The sequence below is a fragment of the Ischnura elegans genome, chromosome 4 (assembly GCF_921293095.1).
Source record: "Ischnura elegans chromosome 4, ioIscEleg1.1, whole genome shotgun sequence".
Lineage (NCBI taxonomy): Eukaryota > Metazoa > Arthropoda > Insecta > Odonata > Coenagrionidae > Ischnura > Ischnura elegans.
In genome coordinates, this window is record NC_060249.1 from 63,550,471 (window position 1) to 63,574,191 (window position 23,721).

General features: G+C 36.6%; 1 protein-coding gene across 1 annotated transcript; it reads left to right on the plus strand.

Moving 5' to 3' along the window:
- Positions 1-5,705: 5,705 nt before the first annotated feature.
- Positions 5,706-22,608, plus strand: LOC124158158 (peroxidase-like). Its single transcript, XM_046533341.1, has 11 exons — positions 5,706-5,883; positions 9,007-9,183; positions 11,166-11,359; positions 12,641-12,851; positions 14,396-14,593; positions 15,407-15,548; positions 16,332-16,488; positions 18,109-18,285; positions 20,607-20,805; positions 22,015-22,120; positions 22,512-22,608. Exons 1-11 carry the CDS (start codon positions 5,706-5,708, stop codon positions 22,606-22,608), a joined length of 1,836 nt encoding a protein of 611 aa, XP_046389297.1.
- Positions 22,609-23,721: the final 1,113 nt, after the last annotated feature.

Sequence of the window (23,721 nt, forward strand, 5' to 3'; positions counted from 1 at the left end):
GTCAGAAAAGTTTTCAACACAGAGTAAAAAGATGAGAGTACTTGGTGCTACCCGTACCTCGCCTAAAACCAGCAAAAATGCCGTGAAAATATACATAAAAAACAACAATAATAATAATAATAATATTTTTTTTATAATAATAATTTATTAATGTTTATATTTATTTATTTATTCATTTAACAATGTACAAACAAGAAATAATGTTTATACAACAGTGTAAATTTACAAATGAAAACAAACATTCTGGTCCCGCTAAGCCGAAATTGGCTTGTCAGCAGGTGCCAACTTAAGCATTACAATTTGTGTCTTGTAAAAATTACTAAATTAACAATTTCACTAACAAACAAATTATACATTAAAAAAAACATTCTTAATAGCAATTAAGCATATCAATATATAAAATACTGCTACATTCCATTATCAACAACCAGACAATATCCATGTCTTAATTTTTCTTTTTACTTCACTCAAAGATTTCAACTCTTTAAATTCACTCTTCAAATTATTGAACAGTTTAGGTACAACAACTTTCAATTGCCTATTACCCTTATGCGTATAACATCGCGGAATCTCATACATTCCTAAAGCCCTTAAATCGATATTACTATTAATATTTCTTTTCCTTTTGTATCTATTATTAAAATAATTATCAATTATTAATATGTACTGATACAAATTATCAAGTGGTAATGTACCAAGGTCTTTAAAATACGAGTCACCTGAATATCCACCATTTTCCTCAAAGTTAGTTTGATGAATCATTTTTAAAATCCTTTTTTGGTTGGACTTCAATCTTTTCATATTAGTCACACCACATGATCCCCACACAGTAAGGCCATATCTGAGAAGGCTCTCAAAAAGACCGTGATACATCATTTTGAGTACATTTTTCGTGACGCTGTCCTTCAGATAATAAAATTTGTACTTAATGAACCTGAGCTTTTGGTTCAATTTTGATACATGAGAATTAAAAGTGAAATTACAATCAACAATCAAACCCAAATATTTATATTCGTTCACTTGTTCCAAAATATTACAGTTACAAGTTATCATGTTGGAATGTAGACATTCATGACCGTGAGATTTAATATTTATTGATTTAATATTAGAAGCAAGATAAGTGATGTGCATTGTTTTAGATTTTTTTTCATTTAAAATTAAATTATTGTCATGGGACCATTTTAACATATTATTGATATCATTCTGCATATTATTGACGGCATTTTTGAAGTTGACATGACTAGATATCAAGACTGTGTCGTCAGCATACAAAAGTAAATTACAATTTTTAATACATTCATGCATATCATTAACATAAATTAAATACAAAATTGGCCCCAGAATCGATCCTTGGGGCACTCCCATTTTTATGCTGGTAATATCACTAACAACATTTTGAACTTTCACTACCATCTTTCTATTAAATAAATAATCTTTAAACCAATCAAGCAACAACCCTCTCACTCCAATATTGTATAATTTTTTAAGCAACAAAGTGTGATCAACCATATCGAAAGACTTTTTATAATCAATGTAAGTTATTACAACATTCTTTCCTCTATCTAAATTATTTCGAATATTCTCTGAAAAGTATTCTAAGGCATCCTTTGTACCTTTCTTTTTTTGAAAACCATATTGATGCTCAAAAATTGCTCTAATTTTGTCCAAAAAATTTAACAGCATGTCTGCCACATATTTTTCTAATATTTTACTCATACAAGGTAAGATAGATATGGGCCTATAGTTCTGTGTTTGAAGGTGATTTCCACTTTTATAAACCGGACGAACAATAGCTGTTTTCAATTCAACAGGAACAATGGAATTTTCTAAACTAGTGTTAATAAATTTTTTTTAAACCGGTATAAAGATGCTGTTAGATAAACACAATACATATAATAATACATATCTCAAATATTAAAATACATATAATACATTAAAAACATTCCCTTTACAAATTCTTAACACGCTTTTCACTATATAACCAACACATATTCTGACTTATTGGGTAAGAAAAGATAAAAGAGAAAAACCCTGATATTACAAAATTTTAGAATAAAAAAATATTTTCACAATTAGGAGACCTTCTGAGCCAAAACAGGCTCATCAGCAGGTTCTCCATAATTCATTTACAAGAAGTTAAAAACATCTAAAAACAATAAAAGAAACGATAAAAAACTTACATTGCCTTAAAATTAAAAATTATAGTCCTCAAGTAGATAATTTAAAAGTTTACTTTTGACATCCGAATATGTGGTAAACCATGCATTTCTTTAGGTAATTTGTTAAACAATTTAGGAACGGCAACCACCATTTTTTTTCACCGTATTGATTGAAGCATTTGGGGATTTTATATTGGTATAGATTCCTCTTTTCCATTTTATGAAAATTGTCTTTCAGTGTTTTGTATTTAGTGGAAAAATAATTATCTATTACTAAAATATAGGTTAGAAGTTTTTCGAGTGGTAGTATTCTTAGTGTTTTATAGAAATTATTTGTATCGTGAGTGTCTGAGTTAGCTGACAAGTTATTATCATTTTTTTGTTGTAAGCAATCGCTTTGATGAACCGGTTTTGTGTACTGCATAGTTTTATTTTATGTACCCTACTGGTTTTAGCCCAAATAGTAACGCCATATCTTAATATTGATTCAGTTGTTGCGAAATACAACATCTTTTTAACTTTAATATGCAATAAATCTCTAATACGATACATTTGATAACTAACCTTTCGTAATTTACTACATATCTTCTCACAGTGCTCCCTAAATTTGAATGTCTGATCTATTATGACACCGAGATACGTATATTGTGTTACTTGTTCTAATTTGTTGCATATACACACAATTTATAATAATAATAATAATAATAATAATACTTAATTCTTTTTTTCTTGTCCTGGGAATAGGCAAGCATGAAATTAAACACATGCAAAACATAGAAGAAGAAAAAAAAAACTATTCGCTAGAGTGAACTAAAAGTTTTTCCTGTGATGGGTAGCTCTAAAGGTGTTAGTTACAATGGTTACTTTAAAAAAGTTAATGAACACCGAGGATCTTCACTAGGGTGAGCGGCCACCCAAGGCTTAAAAAGACGGATAGGATGCCAATGGAATAGGAATAAAAGATCTGATCGACTTAAAGAAAATGATTATAAATCTGTAACTTATACCATATTCCTAGCCAATTTACTAGGAATTAATTGGTATCTTAACCAGTTCAGCAATATTTCTGATAGCCTTCCCAACCTCGAGTGCTGAGGAGGTCTCTAATCACTCCTGATCTATACTAGATCTCTAATGGCTAGTCTTTGTTACTCTGTAAGCCATTTTGAACACATCTGTGAAGTTTGCAAATACTCCCTTCCCATCTTTGCCAGAAACGCTGCGGTATTTCTTTAATAAGTTGCCATCGAGGCAGCCTACTACATTTAATGTCAGCTATTGGAGAGTCTGCTGATTGCATTCTAAGAAGTGGTGCACCGATCAAATGTGTCTGAGAGTTCACGCGTGCAATAGGGTAGTTTCCTTCATCAAAGAAAACGAAATGCAATGATTGCGATTCCTTACCCACCATTAGTGTATTCATAATATACAAATTATTTGGTTTTAGAAATCCCAGTTATGCGAATGGAAACGGTCAATTTTAACCTCATTTGAAAAAGACCATATTGGCGCCCATGCGATTCCGCTCCACGTGACGTCACAGGGACCTAGTTTCTATACGTGTAGATTGAAGTTTTTCATCGTCTGAGATTACTTATGCATGCATGAGGCACAGAGCTCATGGAAACATCTCTTAATAATCACACATTAAAAATACCTAAGTTCGAAAAGTTTCCTTCGTTTGATAGGGGAATAATAATCCTTATTTAAGCCAAGCGCTACCAGCTAGCAGGGTACTCAGCTACCTGCTAGCAGCCTGCGTCGTATCTGCGCTCAAGCCTCGCACCAAGGTCACCTCACAAGGCGGCAGGGGGAACCAGAAATACGTCATACGGACTTTTCCCCATCATTCCTACTTAGCCGTCGCGTTTTCGCGCGCTTGAAATTTTTCACTTTTCGTTTAATCGCGAAAAATAGATATCGTCACTTAAAAATCTAAAAGTGTGAAATTCATACTCCAGGAGTTTCGATTTAGGCAATAAAGAAATAATAGGAAACCACCCTATTCATTTGGATCGGACGAGAGTGGAGTTTGTGGCCGTGAATAGACTAGTAGCTTCGACTCTGGAGAACACAGTAGACAACTCCTCAAACGTCAAGTTTCGATCCCCTATTATCCTCGTTAGGATATTATTGACTCTCTTCATATTCGCTTTCCATGCACCTCCAAAGTGGTGAGCCGCTCTTAGGTTGAAGTGCCAAGTAATGTACTATTACAAACAATTTTCGGGTGTACGTCTGCCTGTTTAATATTTAGACTCGACGTTTCATTCCTCCTGCTAGGAGCGTCGTCAGGAGACCGAAAAAAAACATGGCAACAAAAAGGCATCATGGCATCAGAAACAAAATCAAAATTGGTGGGCCAAATTTTTTTTGTAATTTTCCAGCCAGAAATGATCCATCCCGTAACTTTCCCACATATTTTATCAATCTCGAAAATTGTTTGCCACGGCCAGTGGTTAACAATTGCCGGATTTTCCATATTTTAATGAAGGTGAAATTGATATAAATGATAATTCCACCGTTCAGTTTTATACTCGGTGAGAGGATCAGCATCAATTTCTGACTAGACACGCATGCAAATTGCATGAAAAAAGAATGCGTGAACATTTTCGTTATGGCAGTTATTGTTTCGGTTTCAGCTATTTTTACACAAATTGGTACAGACAGTCTCAAAGTGAAATTAATTTTTTTAAATCGTGAAAAGAAGACGCTTTGAAAGATTACCAAGGCATCGCATCGAAATATTTCGGGTACAATGGGGAACATGCACAATTTTTTTAACTACTAGACTAAGAAGGTCCCTATCTCAAATGTACTCACCGAAAATTTCGCGGATGAATAATGTTTTTTAGCGGATTCTTTGAAAATTAAAATTCATCGGCTGCTTGAAAACACGACGTCATCGGAGCGTGACGTCACGGCACGGAATCCACTGATGACTGACTGAGGAAGTGGATAGAAAATCGGTCTATGCAGGGGCTCAAACGCAAATATGGCGAAAATAATTGCTGTCTTAACGTCAAACAGCAGATTGTGAATATGTTATGTTGTCAAAGCGTTATTGAAACAAATGAAGGGATTGTTTGGTGAGATTTGGAAGCAATCGCTATTTTTCAGAAAATCAGCCGCCATATGGAAGTCGACCAAAAGTAAACTGTCGCATTGTCCTATCTTAAATCCCTATTAATTAAACTTATTCTTTGAGGAACTACTACAAATCTCGTTGATGATGTTTACTTCTATATATTGCAATCAAGCGTCTGCCCTTCTACTCTCTTAGCGAAGTGAATGGTGTACCGTGCGATGACGTCAGAGGGCGTTTCAGTTCACGTGACATCAAGCGATATTCAATCACTTTTAATAAGCATTTAATGACGTTTGTGTAGTGCTAGGAGTGTTTTGGGTTATATATTTGGACTCGTGAGAAAATTGTCTATTCAATAAGACTTACTAGCATGATGAACAAATTTCATGCATGTTCCCCATTGAGTCATTAAGATTCCTGTAGCCTTCCCTTATCTCGCACTTTGCTTCTACTCAGGCATGCCGGTAGGAGAGATGAGGAATTACAAGAAAACGTGTCGAACTGCAGACGACAGATGCGATTGCCCTTCCTCAACCATACAAAGCTACGATGGAACATGCAACAATTTGAAACACAGCAGCAACGGAGTGGCTGGGACCACTTTTAAGAGGATCACGTTACCACGGTACAGCGACGGTAAGTCAAAAATATTTTCTTGAAGGTATATATAAGAATAATGATGCTAACATAATTTATGGATGAAGCCAATGAAAACTCAATTCTTATAATGTCTGTGCCAAAAATAATCCCTCATTGCTACTGAAACAAGCGTCGTATCACTTCCACACCAACCACACTGCAGTCTGGGAATTGGATTGGTGTAGTAGATAAAGAGATGGCCTCTCAGTGAGAAGATACACTGCAATTCGGATAATGAGGTGGGATGGATGAGAGCCTTAATGAATCTATAATGAATGCAGTTGACATGGACATCGACATTTAATTAAAGACATGGAAAAATTCTGAAAAAAAAACTCGAAAAATACGTTCGAAAAGTTCCTTATTTTAGCTTGATGTTCATAGTCACAACCACTGGGTAGCGAGGGGGGTATATCCGGACCCCCCGAAATAAAAAAAAAACAATAACTTTGCTTCATCACTTAAAAAAACATTGAAAAATCTATAATTTACAAAAGAATGAAAATTTTATTAACTTTAATTTTGTTTCGATTATGAAAAGTATTGAAATTAGTTTAAAACCCTCTACTAAGTACCCTGTTTTTCAAAAAAATTTCCCCTCTGATTTTGAACACCCCCGAAAGAAATTTCGCCCTGTACCACTGATTCTAGCATTGAATTCTGTTTACAAACGATGATGAAGTAAGTTGACTGCGTTCGGGGACCGATACTGCGTAAACCAGATAGCATTCATTTCGGAGGGCATTTTGCAATTAGCAAAAGCCACCATAAAATGCTTTCCCTCAATTTAAGCAGTGAAATATCTCGTAATTAACGCACCGAGCCATCCTTTCTTAAGAATATGTTACATCTGAGGGCACGCCAGCGGAAATGTTAGGAACGAAAAGGGCAATCGCTATTACAGCGACGCTTTGCGAGAAGTTAGTGTACTTCTAAATTAGCATGCATCTCTGCACCTCAACTCTTCGTTGGGTATCAAATCAATTGGATTTAGCATCCTTAATCCGTAATCGGATTTCTTTTTATTCAGACATGCTTTTACAAATGCGTGCATGAATGTTTTCATGAAACATCTTTCCCTCAAAATTAGTAAATCTCTCCAAAAATGTATCAAAGCAAAAATATTCCTCCGTATCTTCAAAATACCAAATCGCTATTAGCACTTTATTAGAGGAGATGATTTATTTAAAATTAGTAGTTGACTACATTTTTCATATTTTGTTTATTGGAATAAGTTTCTTCAATCTCTCGATCATAATTCGCTAAAGTCATGGGATTTTATTTCAATGGATAGGTCTTCATCCGTCTATGATCGGTGTTGATTGGTTAAATGGTTTCAATCTTCTGATTCCTTGATTCAATCAGGAATTTCAGTCAATCCCAACTCATCAATCAAAATGATTGAGTGATCGAAATGATTGAATGATCGAAATGATTGAATCAGTTGATCGATTCACCGAAATGACTTTAATCACAAAGATCGAATCTTTGAAAAGAACGACTTCGACCATCTCTAGGTTAAACTTAATTTTTTTTACTGGCCTGAACTCATCGGGTATTATACGGAATTACATTTTGCGATGAACACCGTTTTTAAGTTTCATTTTGAAAATATACTTGCCTACCATGAATTTTCATTGATATTTTAATGAGAAAAAGGTGGAAAAAATTTTCCATCTTTCAATTCGTCAGTGGGAATCGATCCAGTGACCTTCATATTGACAATGTTTACATTTGTTTTCAATGATTGGAAAACAAAATGGAATTTGAAATGAAAGGGGGGAGGGCGACGTGGTTCCACAGATTGTGAATTCCTCGGAGCGCGTCCCAGTGGGAGCCGGAAGTCTTCAGGGATCTCCCACCAGCCTGAAATCCTCCGAAATCCACTGGTCCGCAGGACCAAGACCACGCCGCCCTCAAACAATTACTACGGAAAATTAGTTGTATAAACACCGATCCAACCGGTAACCATGGTAATCCTTCTCGAGTAAAAGGCCCAGTCACTAGGCTGGCCTTATCGCGCACAATGTACTTTGCCAATCAAAAATGTGGACGAGGCTGTACCGAAAGAGGTTAAGCAATTAATATCATTCAATTTGGATATTTATGTCATACATTAGATGTATATCTCAAGTACGTATAAATCTATATCGCAAAATTAAATCAATTCATGGCTCCATAGTGATAGACTATTGTTGTTCATTTGAGGTCCACTAATTAGAGTAAATCCACTATGGCGCTTCAGTTCTATATTACGCTGTGGTTACTGATGAATGCTGAAATGTTATGCAAATATAAACGTGGAAAACTAGGACATACGTAAGGAAATCAAACTGGCTTTCCTTTATATTTATTTTATCATGAGGTGCCTCTCGTTGGAAACTAACGTTATAAACTTTTTACTCATCCGTCACACATTTAGGGTTTTTTGTCTGTACTTATAAATTAAAAATACTTATGAGAAACTGTACATTTTTCAAATTTGAGATAAAGGAAAATTTTGACGAGGGTAAAATCTAATCACCCGGAATATTTGAGATAAGCTCGTGAAATACTTCTCATCACGAAACGAGGCAAAAATTAACAAAAAAGACTTTTTCATTCCACATAAAGACAGGATAGAGAATAATACTTCAAATATAAAGTGCATCCATCGACCAATAAAAAAAAGCGATTTAGGTCCCTACCAATAGGAAACGAAGAGTTCTCTTTCCTTAATGAGTTTAAAAAAACCAAGTAGTGACACTATTTTCGTGCACTATTTTTTCCTACATTGCTGTATTAATTATATATACTCCGATTTCACTACTTTTGAATACCAATGCACATAGTTCAGCCATGTTAACTGCCATTTTTTTGTGGATGTAACTACACTGATTGTACAACTTAATAATTCTCGGGTTTCTAGCCGAGTGAGAACATTTTTGGCGGATGTCTCAATGGTACTCTCATCCATCGTCCTCAGAGCAGTGCAAAAGAGTTCCCTTAAAACGTCAGCCAAAAATTTTCTATTTCTGCTAGAAACGCGAGAATTATTTATCAATGAAATCCACCGAGAAAAAAAACGAAATGTTGTATTGATTGTATTACTTACGATTTCATTTGAATATGTTTACCCAGGAAAAAGTACAATGGCCAAGTCAGTTGTGGGTAAGAGTGCATTACCCAGTGCTAGAGCTGTCTCAGCTTCACTGCTCGGGACGAAGGATGACTTTGATGCAACAAGGACACTCCTCAACGCCATGTACTTAATGTTTGTGTCCAACGACATTCAAGAGATGGGAGCAAGGAGAGAAGGTGAGTGAGGAAAGGAACAAGCATTGATTTTGCCTGAAAACTGTATTCTTCCAACTGCCGTCGCAAAGTATTTAGCCATTGCGACGGACATAAGTCTATCTAATTAACTTTTTGCCATTAGTCATTCGACTATTTCCTCGGCAACGAACAGTGCAAAAAATTGAGTACAAGTAAAACAACACAGTCGTACTTCAAAAACGCGTGCATGCAATTCCAGGAATAATAACTTTAAATAACCAAATTTTACAAGAAGTTTCAAGATTGAAACAATAACTTAAATTATTCATTCCTATTATGACCTTAATTTATTAAAGCGAGATGAACTTTGCTACCAGAAAGTTATGTTCGATAATAATTTGAGATCGGAAACGAATGTAAAGCAAATAATGAATTCAATTTCTAAAATTTGATGCCAGATCCAATACACATTCAATGTTTTTAAATAAATTTGTTCTCCTTAAAATCTATTCGCCCACTTCAAGAAGCAGCATTGCAGCGCGTTGGTACTTTTGATGGACGTAATGTATATTTCATCGCTTCCACCTAAAATATACAATAGTACTTAAATGTCTGATTTAAGTGGCTTATTTCTTTACTTATTTATTTTAGAACATGCATGCATGGATTTGAAAGTGAATATCATGGCCCTATAGGCAGAAATTAGATTCAAGAAAGGAAATATTATCATGATAAAAAAGGTTACACGTACATCGGCGTGTTCAACGTGCCTTCCCTTGAATCTCGCCGGGCATTCCCGCCCGTAGATAAGCATTGAAAAACTTTTGATACATCGCTCTCGCTTCCTCGTCATTTTGAAAACAGCTTTTACATGGAGCTCAGTTTTCATTCAAATGGCATGGTCGATTCGCCGTTTAAATAAGGAAAAACTACATCTCTTGACGACTGGTTAGGGAAATGAAATGAACTTATTCGCTAATGGAAGTAGAGTGATTTCTACTGGCAGACACAATCAACTAACCAACGATATATCATCATTGAAATAAAATATAGTTTTAATTTTCCGCAATCATTTTAATGGTTGCGTAGCCAGCGGAGGGGTCTGGGGGGTTCGCCCCCCCCCCCCCCCGAAATGTAAAAACACAATTATTTTCCTTCATAAAAGAAAACAAAATATTGGAAAATCATGAATATACAAAATGTTTCTTTAAAAAAATCAAGTTTTTTTCGATCATGAAAAGTGTTTAAATTAGTTCAAAATCCTCTGCTTAGTACCCTGCTTTTAAAAGCATTTCCCCCCTGGTTTTGGACCCGCTCTCCCGAACGAAAGTCCTGGCTACGCCACTGTGCGACACGCTTCGGCGCACAGAGCCGCCGTCTTCAACAAGACCAGATGATGGCTCCGTGAGCCGAAACGCGTCGTACCCTTTTCTAACCCAGAAATGCCTCTGGGAGAAATTAAATTTCAAGACTTCTCATTTTTTTTAATGAGATAATTTTCTTCTCATTCTAAATTATTTTTGCAGCTACATACTTCGCCATTTAACTTTACAGCACAAAGGAACACTTTAACTTCAAAGAGCAGTTTCAATGTTTCCTGAAAAAAAGCTAAAAATGTAAACATTTTTGACGTTACTTAATTTTGGAAGCAACATTGGTTTATAATGGGTTAAAATTGCTGCGGAAAAGTGCAACCAGTGGCGGATCTATAGTAGGGGGGGTCTGAAGGACTATAGCCCCCCCTCTTGGACGTCCAATTCACAGAATAGTAATTTTTGCTCGGACCCGCGGTACTTCTGGGAGTTTACCCCATTCTTACCCCTCCCCCCGTTTTTTCCTATCCTGTATCCGCTAGTGAGTGCAGCTAAATCATATTTCAATATGTCGAAATTCCATTCTACTCCGCCTGATTCGGTTAAATTAATTCAAACTTTTATCATGCAAAAAAATAATTTCATTCGCCCGCATGACATAGTAAATGTGATCGAATTATTTGTAATCGTTTCTATTTTCTTTACAATCAGCTCCCAGAAATCCCAACTCGTGCTGTGACTCAAAGGGCCGAATACTCGCAGAAGAAATACTGCCGGATTATTGTCAACCAATAGCAATATCTGAGTCAGATAAGTTCTTTTCGACGTTCAATCAGACATGCCTGAGCTATCAGAGGCGTGAGATTGCACCCAGGTGTCGCAGAACTGGAGCAGGAATTCAGCAAGTAAGTACACCGTCCGGTGCAGCCTACTCGCAGATTTGATAATGGCCCAACATCACAATGATGTCAATCACTCAGACTCGAAACTTTCATCTGTTCACTATAAAAATCCGGTGCCGACCATTCGCTGACCGACACATACAAATTTTTGTGGTGAACGAGACGGGATACGATAAAAAGTCATACAATCGACCTACCTCAAAAATCGTCTGAAAACCGAGGAAAAATAGCTTAAACACAAAGTTTTCTATCTATTTCAGTGTTATCGACTACCTCTTTGGCTCAATCACTTGGGGAGAATTTGGGGGTCAAAAAAATCTTTTTTTTAATGCCATTTTTCGAATGTACTCGTAGATGACGTGACACGTCGAGAAACCCATTTATTTACCCATCTGAGCACTTTTAATTTTGACCAAATCGTGCAATTTCAGAATTTCGAGAATTAATGCATCATCAACGGAGAGAGATGCGGTGTTGCGTCATGAAGAGTGACCAGATAAGGCCGCACGCCTTTACGAGGGGCGGGGAGGGGGAATCTTGGGACCCTACCGTTGTAGTAGGCCAGTCAAACCTATCCCAAGAGCTTGCGAATTGCTAATTATTTGTTTGATTAGTATTGTTTGTATGCCACGAATGCGGAAGCAGCCTTTGCTTACATATACTTACTCTGAAATTGACCGTCCCTTCATTTTATTTAAGCCTGCGTTGATATTCTCGATAACTTGAATCTAATGCTGGTAAAAATTCGTGAAATTACTCCCAAAATGGTACCAGTCCAATTGACAGTACTTTTACAGTAATAGTTTTTAATATATGAGGAGATGAGAAGCCAAGGGGTACAAGTAATTTCTTCTTAACAGAGTTAGGTAAAGTTAATTGCTAGAAGGAATACACAAAAACTTGGTTGCCAAGGGATACAAGTGAGTCTCTGTTCTATGCTGACATCGAGTGGAAATTCAAATGCACTACTAAGTATGTAATTGATCTCGTTTGTTTTCTATAGCTAATTCCTGTAAGTTCCTAACTCTGTATAAAACAAGAAATCGCTTGTACTCCTGGCTTCTCACCCACTCATATCTCTATAACGGGGAATAACGAGTTAAGGCTCTGAAACTTTGAAGTTATACTGAAAAGGTGGTCTGCCTGATTGGAATGAACTTGTGCTATTTTTGATTTCATGACTTAAAAATCTCAACTTTAATGAATGATGTAAGTGAAGAAGTTTCGCTCGAATTACTTAATTAACAACCCCTTACTTTTATCTTAACATTTCGACGGTCGCAGATAAACTTGAAGACATCGTACTTGGACCTCTCAGTAGTTTACGGGTCCAGCAAGAAGGAGAATGAGAAGCTGAGGGCCTTCGAGAAGGGCCATTTGAAAACGAGGCTGGTTCCATCTGGTGGGAGAAGAAGGCTACCATTCCTGCCAACAGTTGAAAACGCGAATGAAGTCTGCGGAATAAGTAGTGCCAACTCGCGCTGTTACCTGACAGGTGAATACAATGGCATTGCATAGTATTTGGAGGAGGCGGCCGACATTTGAGGTCATTTGCGCCATAACGGAAGGGTATGGAAGGAAGGGTGGAGAGAAACCCGGCGTCGGCATTAGCCTGCTCTTAACGAAAGGCGCCAAGGGGACCATAGCTTAACGTCTCATCCGACGTACACAGTGTTTCACTTGAAATGTCCTCCACGCGGCGTTCAAGCAGGGATCGGGCAGTCTCTGAAAAGTCTCTGCCACTGCCGGGATTTGAACCCGAATCTACAGGGTGGGGAGCCAACGTTGTAGCTACCACACCAACCCGATGCCCTACGTAAATAAAACGCGCCGTCAGAAGTTATTGTTGAAAAGAATATGGAGATATGTAGGAAATTTCTACCCAATATGTGAAAATTCACTGCATTTTGAAATTGATGATATCTCAAAAAAGTCATTTATAATGCTTTTTTTTCTTCACAAAGATAGTTCCCAACACAATGGCTAATTGAAGGTAAATTTAAACTGGTCACCATGGCCACAAGGCTAAAAAAATGTGTATGTTGTAATTTTAAACGAGCTTTTACAACTAAATTAGTGTGACAAAAGAGCACAACAGGAAAAATTAGGGCCCACACGAATGACAAGATCATTTCCCCAGAGAAATGTATAGAAGAGGCTTCCGCAGTAAAAAAAATATGCATAATTAATTGAGCCCAAGAAGCCAAGGAGCAATAATGTTTTTTAAGTTAGAGCAATTACAATTTTGGAAATGAGTGCAGTTAATGTTTTGTTGGGTACACAATACCTCCTCATGACATTGAATCTCCCACTACAGGTCATGGGTAAGTTATTAGGCATGTTTCTTTTCATTCTATTCATGAACAGTGTTACAGATCTGGGCTAGAATGGAGGTTGAAGTATTCAAATTCTGCAGAAGACAATAGATTTTTCTGTGACAGTGCATTTGTGGAAGGCACATCAAGTATAGCCCGCCGTTTGGTGGAAGTTGCACCGTTGTCCCCATTACGCCTCTTTTTAATTGTAAATAAATACCGACGCCGGGTTTCAATCCACCCTTACTTCCTAGTCCTTCTCTGTGGTGAAAATGACAAATGTAGTCGTTCGACTTCTTCAAATACCGGCCAACCAACCTCATGAACTCTGTGTTCTCCCTTTCTTTTCCTCGCTTGTCGAACATTCTTTCCCCAATAATATTTTTCTACTGACATAACAGAGTAATTGACAATTTACAACGGTTTCACCAGTAATGTCATGGCCCCGGAACGCGTCAAAGCGCCGTTTCGGCATTGGTTTACAAAAGACATAATAGTCAAATAACACTTTTATCAATTTTTTGCCTCAAAATTTATAATTTATAAATTCACAACCAAAACGAAAAATGTAATAAAATGGAAATTATGACTTGTAATAAAATAAACACAGAGTGATATTTCACTTCTAAAGAAAGTTTAAAAAAGTGCGTTCCGGCACTGCTGATTTTGCCATGGGTTTTAAACTTGGTCTCACCTAATACGCCTCTTTGTTCTCATTTTGAAGCCAATCCAAAGGTGAACCAAATATTCGGCCTCGCAACCTTACAAACGCTGTTTGTTCGCCTGCACAACGGAATAGCCGACAAAATGTCCACTCTGAATCCTACATGGTCTGATGACGAACTCTATCACGAAGCAAGGAGAATTACCATAGCCCTCTATCACCACTTCACCTACAACGAGGCTCTGCCTTCATTGCTCGGTGAGTGATAGTCTCGCACCTAAAATGTATACACATTTTTACCATTCCATGCAGTCAATGCAATCCGGTGAGCACTTTTCAAAAAATAACGCACGCGATAATTACGCAAATCAATCCCTATCCCTTAGAACAAAATTCCATACGCTAGTTCACACAATAAGGGCACATATAAATATTATCACTAATTATGAGAATAGTACAAGAAATTTTATCAATGAATTATTTTTAATGGTTATATTGAAAATATTAAAATATTGAAAAAATAATCTGCAAAGAGTTACAAGGCAAAGCTTGAAAACTAACAACGTCAAAATATGCTCCGTCAATAGATTGTATTGTTTCCACAACGTTGCAAGATTCCATAATCTGTCATCCAGCTCTGAAGGCGGTGGGACATAAACCACCGATCATTGTAATGACAGATACGTTCCTATGCACTCTTTCCCTACGCTCAACTTTGCCTTGATGCCCACTAGCTTGTCGAGAATAATTCCAAAAATTTAAAATATCTAACATGCACGAAATAGTTTTCAGCGGCACTCTGTACGTGTAAAATACGATTTTGAAAGTCATTTGCAGTACTTTGGTTGCAAGAGGGATAGACAGTTGTTTTTTTAGCCTGTTTGCAAAATTTGGATGCATGAAAATACAGGTAAAGTAAGATGAAACCTTGCAAATTATGAGTTCACCCCAAGGCTGCCTAATGTCCAATGAGTTCGAAAACTGCTTAAAGCTGCTAAAAGAGTACATGCACCTTTATGTTAGATATGCCATATTTAAAGGGAATACCAATCATATTTGTTTCGCCAACAGGAAAGAAAGTGGTGGAGGGTTTTGCCTTGGGCTTTAAGAACTTGAGCCAAGCATACGACGAGGATTTATCCGCGGAGGCTTTGAGTGACTTTGCGGCAACCATATCTCCATTGACCGCATCGCTTCTCCCGGGTAAAATAAGGTGGGTTATAAGGCAGGGGTTGTTGAATTTATTAACCCCATAAGTGAATTTATCACGAGAATTTCCTACATCACTCACTCGCACTCATGAATGCTTATTTTAAAAGAGTGTTGTATGTAAAGTATCCTTATATCATATTCATTTTAGAATAATTGGTTTATAATATGATGAATTAATCATTTACTAATAAACAGGTAGGTAGTGAAACCACATTCAAAGATCACATTCGTTCCATGTTCTACGAATATTTAATCGTCCAACAGTTTTAATTTGTACCAAAAATAATAAGAATAAGTGTTGTCCTCGAAGTTCCTCCGTCGCTGAATTATCAGCTCAGAATTTTAGGCTTGATGAATTTTGGCCTTGTTTCCAAGTAGATAAGAGGGAAACTGGTCTTAGTGATCCAGGAATATGTATCTTCATTGCATAGTAATTTGGGATTTTACTTATGACTTAAGTTTGTCTTTAAAGATACTTTACAAATTCACTATTGAAAGCTAATTTGATGTAGAGAGTCGAAACCGTTATAGGGATTTGACTCGAAATTAACTGTGTGGGAAATACATAAAGAGAACTGTTGACATAAATTTGAATATTTTCACATATAATCATCGTAAAACGTTAACATTTGAATGAACGACTCTTCCACCGTCATCAGGGAGAAAAAAAAATTAGGTCAAGATTGACCCTATTTTATGAATGAAAACTTTCGGTAAATTAGGATCACAAACTATTCTTTCACCTAATTCTTACTGCGTGATTGTTCTCTCTAATTAAACACAGGCTAATACAAGAGGACCGTTCTGTTCTGAAGGAAGTGGACTTACTGAGTCCTACAAACTATAACTCCGTCCTGGAGGAGAAAGGAAGCCTGGACTCTGCTCTAAGAGGATTGACGACACAGCCATCACAAGCCTTCGATCGGTATTTCACCGAAGTGGTATGAGAAATTCGAGATACGGGACTGAGGCTCGGCTAGTGATTATAAAGAATTACGGGTACTCGAGCAAAACACAAAAAAAGTTCTACTATCTTCAAGCTCAAAATAAATGAAGGAGTCAATCATTGCGTGATGTGTAGTAAAAGAAATAGCTATGCATAACTAAGACATAACGTGGATTATCCAATGATTACTGACCTCGTCATCATCATCACTGGTCAACAATCTTAGGATTGGTTTGACGCAGCTCTCCACTCAGTTCTCCTATCAGCTAATCTTTTCACACCTACGTATTTCTTCTCTTTCACATCTCTCTTTACTTGTTCCATATATTTTGTTCGGGGTCTTCCTTTTCCATTCTTGCCTTCCACTTATCCTTCGACGATAGTCTTCATCAGGCCATCATGTCTCAAGATGTGGCCTATAAGGTTGTTCCGTCTTCTTATTAAGGTTTTCATGAGGCTTCTCTTCTCTCCTACCCTTCTTAGGACCTACCCTTCTTAGGACCCTCATTACTAACTCGGTTGATCCATTTGATTTTCATCATTCTTCTGTAGCACCACATTTCAAAGGCCTCTATCCTTGCTTTCTCCGCTGCGGTCATTGTCCATGCCTCACTTCCGTATAGGAGCATACTCCAGATGTAGGTTCTTATAAATTGTTTCTTTACATCCATATTTAAGTTTCCCGCTGTAAGCAGGTCTCTCTTTTGGTGGAATGCTCTCTTCGCCTGGGCTTTCTGCTGATAATTTCTTTCTTGCTTCTCCCGTCACTAGTTATCTTGCTTCCCAAATAACAGAATTCATCCACCTCTATCAGTTTTTGCCTCCCTATTTTAATGTTGGTCTTGACTTCTTCTCTTCTGCTGCATACTAAGATCTTGGTTTTCTTCGTGCTTATTTTCAGTTGATATCTACTCATTACCCTACCCATTTTAACCAGAACATTTTTCAAATCCTTCTTTGTTTCTGCTATAACGGCTATGTCATCGGCAAATCTTAGCATGCTAATTTTTTTTCCATGGATATTCACTCCCAATTCCTTTTCTTTGATTTCATTAATGTCTTTTTCAATGTAAACGTTGAAAATTACGGGTGACAATGTACAGCCTTGTCGCACTCCTTTCTTAATTCTTGCTTCTTCACAGCTGGGCCCTGATTTTATCACGGCTACTTGGTTTTTGTATAAACTGTGGATGATTCTTCTGTCATTATAAAGACTGACCTCGTAGGTTCTACAAAATCACACACTTAACGAAAGGATATCGCAAAAATTACGAATTAATAATGTTAAATGGCATAGTGTCATTTGTAAAATTATACCAGATTATTCTATTATTACATTGTACATCTATCAGCTAATTGAACAAGATGCTGGGTTCCAAAACATGAACAAAATGGGAATGGAAAGGTAGCAGTGGACATTCAAACGGGTATTCGTAAACAAAACAAAACATTTAATAAAATGTGAATAATAATCAGTAACAACAAAGACACACAGAGTAATATTTCACTTCTAAAAAAAAGTGAAGGAAAGTGTGTTCCGGCATCGCTAATTTAGCCATGACGTCACTGATAACAAATATTATAGAGTATTTTAAGCTTTCTTCATTTCTTCCAGTTGATTGAGCGAGAAGTTGGTCCAGATCACATGATGAAAGCGGGGGTGGACCAGATAGCAATAGACATTCAAACGGGTCGAGACCTGGGGATCAGCACATACAACGACGCGCGAGAGTACTGTGGACTGGATAGAGCAGTTACCTTCGAAGGATTCAGCGATACGATGAACGAAGAGGTAAGATTCTGAATACCTGCAAAGGAGGGAGTTTTATTACGCATCTAACCTAATGGAACCAGTTATAAGGATGTAACTGACAACTTATCAAAGGGTATACTTTTATGCGAAACGAAATTTTTTCCGGAGCTTCAACTTCGCTAACCAAAGTAGCATAAAAAAGTAGTCTCTATCATCTAACTGATGACAGTGACTAAGTTTTTATATGATAACTCTCAACTAATGCATTGAAGACATTTTATAATTTCTCAGACAGTTTTTCTGCAATTTTCATGGGGCACATCATTCAATGAAATAAAACCAATCGCATGAATTTGAACGGGTTATTATTCTTCATTTCATGAAAGTTTAGATTACATCATGGTATTAGCTGATATAAATACTTACCCATATAAAACACCCTTGGGAGATTTGCAAGGTAAAAAGGAATGTAGAAGCAACCAGTTCCTCACATTCATACGACAGCACTTGAGGTTTTGGCATCAAATCACCTAAAATTGCATTCTAATTCTAACCCAATGGAACAACTTTTATGAGATGAAATTGATACGATACGACTGCCGGAAGTTTTTTGAAACAGATAAAACTAAAGTGTAAATATTCGGTTTGTACTCGTTTCCGAATATGAACCGGATATGACTGTGAATGCGGAGTTAACTAACAACTTATCAAGGATATACTTTTATGCGAAACGATTTTTTTTCCGGATCATAAACTTCGCTAACCAAAGTAATATAAAAAAGTAGACACTATTATCTAACTGATACTGAACTTATAACTCGTAAATAATACATTGAAGACGATTTATGATTTCTCAGACAGTTTTTCTGCAATTCCACGAGACACATTATTCAATGAACTAAAACCAATCGCACGCATTTCAACGGGTTAGTATTACTTCATTTCATGAAAGTTCAGATTACATCACGGTTTATGCTGATATAAAAACGCACCCATATAAAACACCCTTGAGAGATTTGCAGGGCGAAAAGGAATGAAGATGCAACCAGTTCCTTTAGTTCATACGACAGCACTTGATTTTTTTTATCAAATCACCGAGAATTGCATTCTAAGGGAAGGAAAAATGTATTTCTGGTACTCATGGGGACTCCATAAAATCCACGCAAAATCTATATAAAATGGGATCCACGTTAAAATATAAACTACAAATGGTAATTTCTACGAGAGGGGACGCAAAAATAACCGGACGGGAATTGCTAAGCATGTAAGTCTTATATTTTGAGCTTCTTCCACTAACTGGGGGTTATATCAGATTGGTCCAGATCACTTGATGAAAGCGGGAATGGATTAAATAGCAGTAGACATTCAAACGGGTCAGGACCTGGGGATCAGCGCATATAAATACGTACATGAGTACTGCGGACTGAATACAGTAGTTAGCTTCATAGTATTCAAAGATACGATGAACGAAGAGGTATGATTGTGGCTACCTGCAAAAGAGGGAATTTTATTACGCATCTGACCAAACGGACCACTTTAATAAGATGCAATTATGAGGGATGAGGCCTTCACTATCTCCTACGATCTAACGATCTGATCGTTGGGTCATTCTTCCTCATAGAATGATCCTCCAAGATCGTTAGAATATTAATGGCTTTGCCTGGTTTCGCTTATAGTAGGGCTCTCTTCGCTTCTATAGCGTTGAGGTGTTTTCCCCGTCCCGCTCCTTCCGCTCCTATCCTTTCCCAGAGGCGTCGCGTCGTCGGGCTCCTATCGCGGCGGCGCCTCTTTCCTTTTTCCTTCCTCTCCAGCCCCTCCCCGGGTGATCGGGGGTATAAGCCACTGGCTTGGTTCCAGGCCCCGGTGCGTTGTATCCCTGAAGGGTTCGCCCTCAACCCTCATACTCTCATCTCCTATGGCAAAAACTGACCAAAAGGAAATAAATTGCCATTAAAGAGTAGTTTTTATACGTTGAAAGTTCATCGACCTAATCCATTGAAAGCAAAAAAATAAGGGAAGATCAGTTTTCCATACTTTTATATGTACGTACTTGACCCGGCCGGTTCCAACAGCTTTGTGTCATTAACTCGGCCAAGATTGAGTACGAAGGTCAGTATTTTTAAATAAGCCGTAAATTTGCGTCAAAACTCCTGATAAATTAAAATCATTTGCTGAGTAATTTAAATAATAATTCCCGACAGTGGAAAATATTGCTAAAGTGATGTTGGAGAAAATTTAATGCAATTAATTCGTCTCCAACATCACCGAAGAAGATGCACGAATTGGGTAGAAAGCTATAAGCAGGATGGACCTGACCCAATGAAAAACTGACGAAATTTTCTCATTAATTCTGTTAAAAGGCAATAGGTCACCTACAAGCAGTCTATCAATCTCCAGAAGACGTTGATCTTTCTGTGGGACTGCTACAAGAGAGCCCTTTCGGCGATGGAATGCTGGGATTCACGGGAGGCTGTCTCATTGGAGAGCAGTTTACGAGGCTGCGGCTGGCAGATCGCTTCTTCGCCAATGTTGCTGGATTCAATCATTCCTTCACAGAAGGTATTGTACCTCCAGCGGACTCAAATTTCACTTACCTACTTAATCCCCCTTAGTATAATTTTAATCTAAGGCCATCGCTCATCTCATCGAAGAATAATCCCATTCTTCCACTGGTACGTATTTCAAAATTTCCATCTGCTCTTATTTCCATTCCTCACATTGCTGGCATACGATTGGTAAAACCAGTGACTGGGCCGTGGCCAAAATAAGATTTCGGGATTTATTCATATGCATACGGGTTTATTAGGGAAGGTAAATATGGAAGTTGGTCAATATAGAGTCAATGGGGATATATAAGAAATCACAGCGCAAAATTTCGAAAGGGTGCTGACCCCCATTCTCTACGACCTTGATTAGTGATTTGAATACTTACATGGTATTAAAGCTTTAAGAGCAATTATATGGATGAAGTATGGTATTTAAACTGAATGTTATTCACTCGAATCTATAAACAATGATATTATTGTGAATGGTTTGAAGTATTCCGCTTTTGTTTTTCATTCTTTTTGCCCTCCTTGAGCATTATCGGTTTTTTCTACTAAAGATAATCTACCTTATATATTTCAAATACATGGGAAGCAAGTGTTGTTGCTCACATAAAATGATAAAATTACTCGTAGCCGATAAACAGCAGTCTAACCCTTCATCGAACGTAAGCCTCGTTGTCTCCCTGTATCATTCCGATATTCGGAAATGGTAGGAATGTTATTGAAAGCAGATACCTTGTACTCGCAGTTTTGCACCTCTTATTCACTACACTTTTTTGTATCTGAAAATGTCCATGGTACAAACTTTACAGCATAGATTTATTTTTTCAAATTATAACTGATCCTTCAAATTTTTAAACATTAAGTGTTGATGCTCGCATTAACATAAAATATATTTTTGGAATTTTTCAACACCAAAACTGTTTAAACTATACTTAACGCAATCAATCATTGATCGTAGTTCAGCAATTGTCATGACCGAAGTGGGATTACAAAAATCTGAAAATTATTTTTTTTTAACCTTACAGACTCTGGTCTTTTATTCTTAGCAGTTCCTAGATTTTGAGTTAGCCCTAATAATTAATATAGAAAATAAATTAACACGGCTTCAAAATGAAAAGCAATTTGATGAGGATATAGCTAACAAATATAATTTCCTCAAGTCGATTAAAGACAAGCTATGAAAATGAAATAATATTTACATATTTTTTCACAAAAATAGCACAGTTAAATTCGATCCTGGCGACAAGATTCTCGACTGTAATCTGCGATGCTTCAGACCAGATGATGAACATCCAGCCGGATGTTTTTCGACCAATTTCACCCACGTAAGTAACAACAAATACAGACGCTTCATAAATAAGAGTGTGATGAACCCGCAACAAAAGGCGTGACATTACCACAAAAGATTGTCATAAAGGTACAGCTAATTCAGATCTACTCAGAGAAGTTGAAATAAAAAAGAATGGGGTATTAAATGGTATTCAGCATGCAAGAATTCTATTTGGGTGTTAATTAAGAGATTATTTTCACACACTATATTGATCGCGAAGTAAATGCTTCAACGATCAACTAATGGAAAGGAATTACGTCATGCATGTAAATTTTAACTGAAATTCTTATAATGTTCTTCTCGTATTGACAGAAAAACTGCTGTGGAGCATTAAATCGTAACCCAACTAGATATTTTAATGCACAATGCTGTTTTTTTTCTTTCAGTAACCCACTGATTAGCTGCACAGATTTGCCTGCACTGGATTTAGCACCATGGATAAATTCGAAATTGCCACAAGCAATGTGCGACAAGAAAAGATAAAAGAGAAGACTCCAAATAGCAACCAAAAGGCCCCAAATTTCGAGGATAACAAAAATTAGAATATACGACAGTGCTTTTTTGTAAGCTTATTCACCATATATTCTTACTTAATAGGTTACATTTATTAACATTTTTAAGAAGACGTAGAATAGCTTCAGGTTTCTCTTATAGCAGATTTTTGGTCAGAATTCGAACAATTAATATTATATATAGCGCTGCGTATACAGATGATGTTTGAAAAAAGAGAAACGAAGAAATACATCTTTAGCAATACGAAGTTTACATTTAATCCTCGGATGCTTTTGATGACTTTCATGGTAATTATCGTTCCTTAGGTCCATTTTTCCCGTTCCAGTAACCGAATATAAAGTAATGTGTACTAACTACACATTTCATTCCAACTTTGCTATTCTATGTTGTCTTTTGATGTCAATGTTTTTGCTCCTTCAGTTAGAACGTACGAATATACTGAAAAAGTAATGAATGGCGTAATAAACTTAACTACTTAATTTTGGGTACTCATGCGGTCACAAAAGGTTTCATGCCCATGCATACAGCAATAGTATCAATAACCAAGAATTAATAAAAACATATTAAAAGATGGATTATATCCATACAATTTCAAAAGTACTTGATAATATTTATTTTCGCATGCTTTTATACTCGTATAATATTAACTAAGCAAATATCATGAAGGATTTTCTTAAAACTGGGTAGATTAGCTAAATTGGAACATGTATTTTAGCTCTTACATAAGTAATATTACTTCTAGTCTCAATACATGATAATTTTCAAATAATAAATCATCCATCAGATCAAGATTTCAATTACATTGGTTGCAGGAGCATTTACAATGATTACTTATTACCATATTGAACGACAAAATGCCAACATTCTACTCTATTATTAAGGTATTGTATTAGAGTAGTATTTAACAAACATAAATTCATTACTGATGTTTGGAATGTTACTCAATATATTCTGTAATCGAAAAAAATAAAACTTTCTCCAATTTTTAAAGTATAAAATTAAATTTAACACTTAAGATCACTCCAAATGTCCAAGGACACCGGGTAAATTATTTACATTTTATATCAACTGAGATATTTTTAA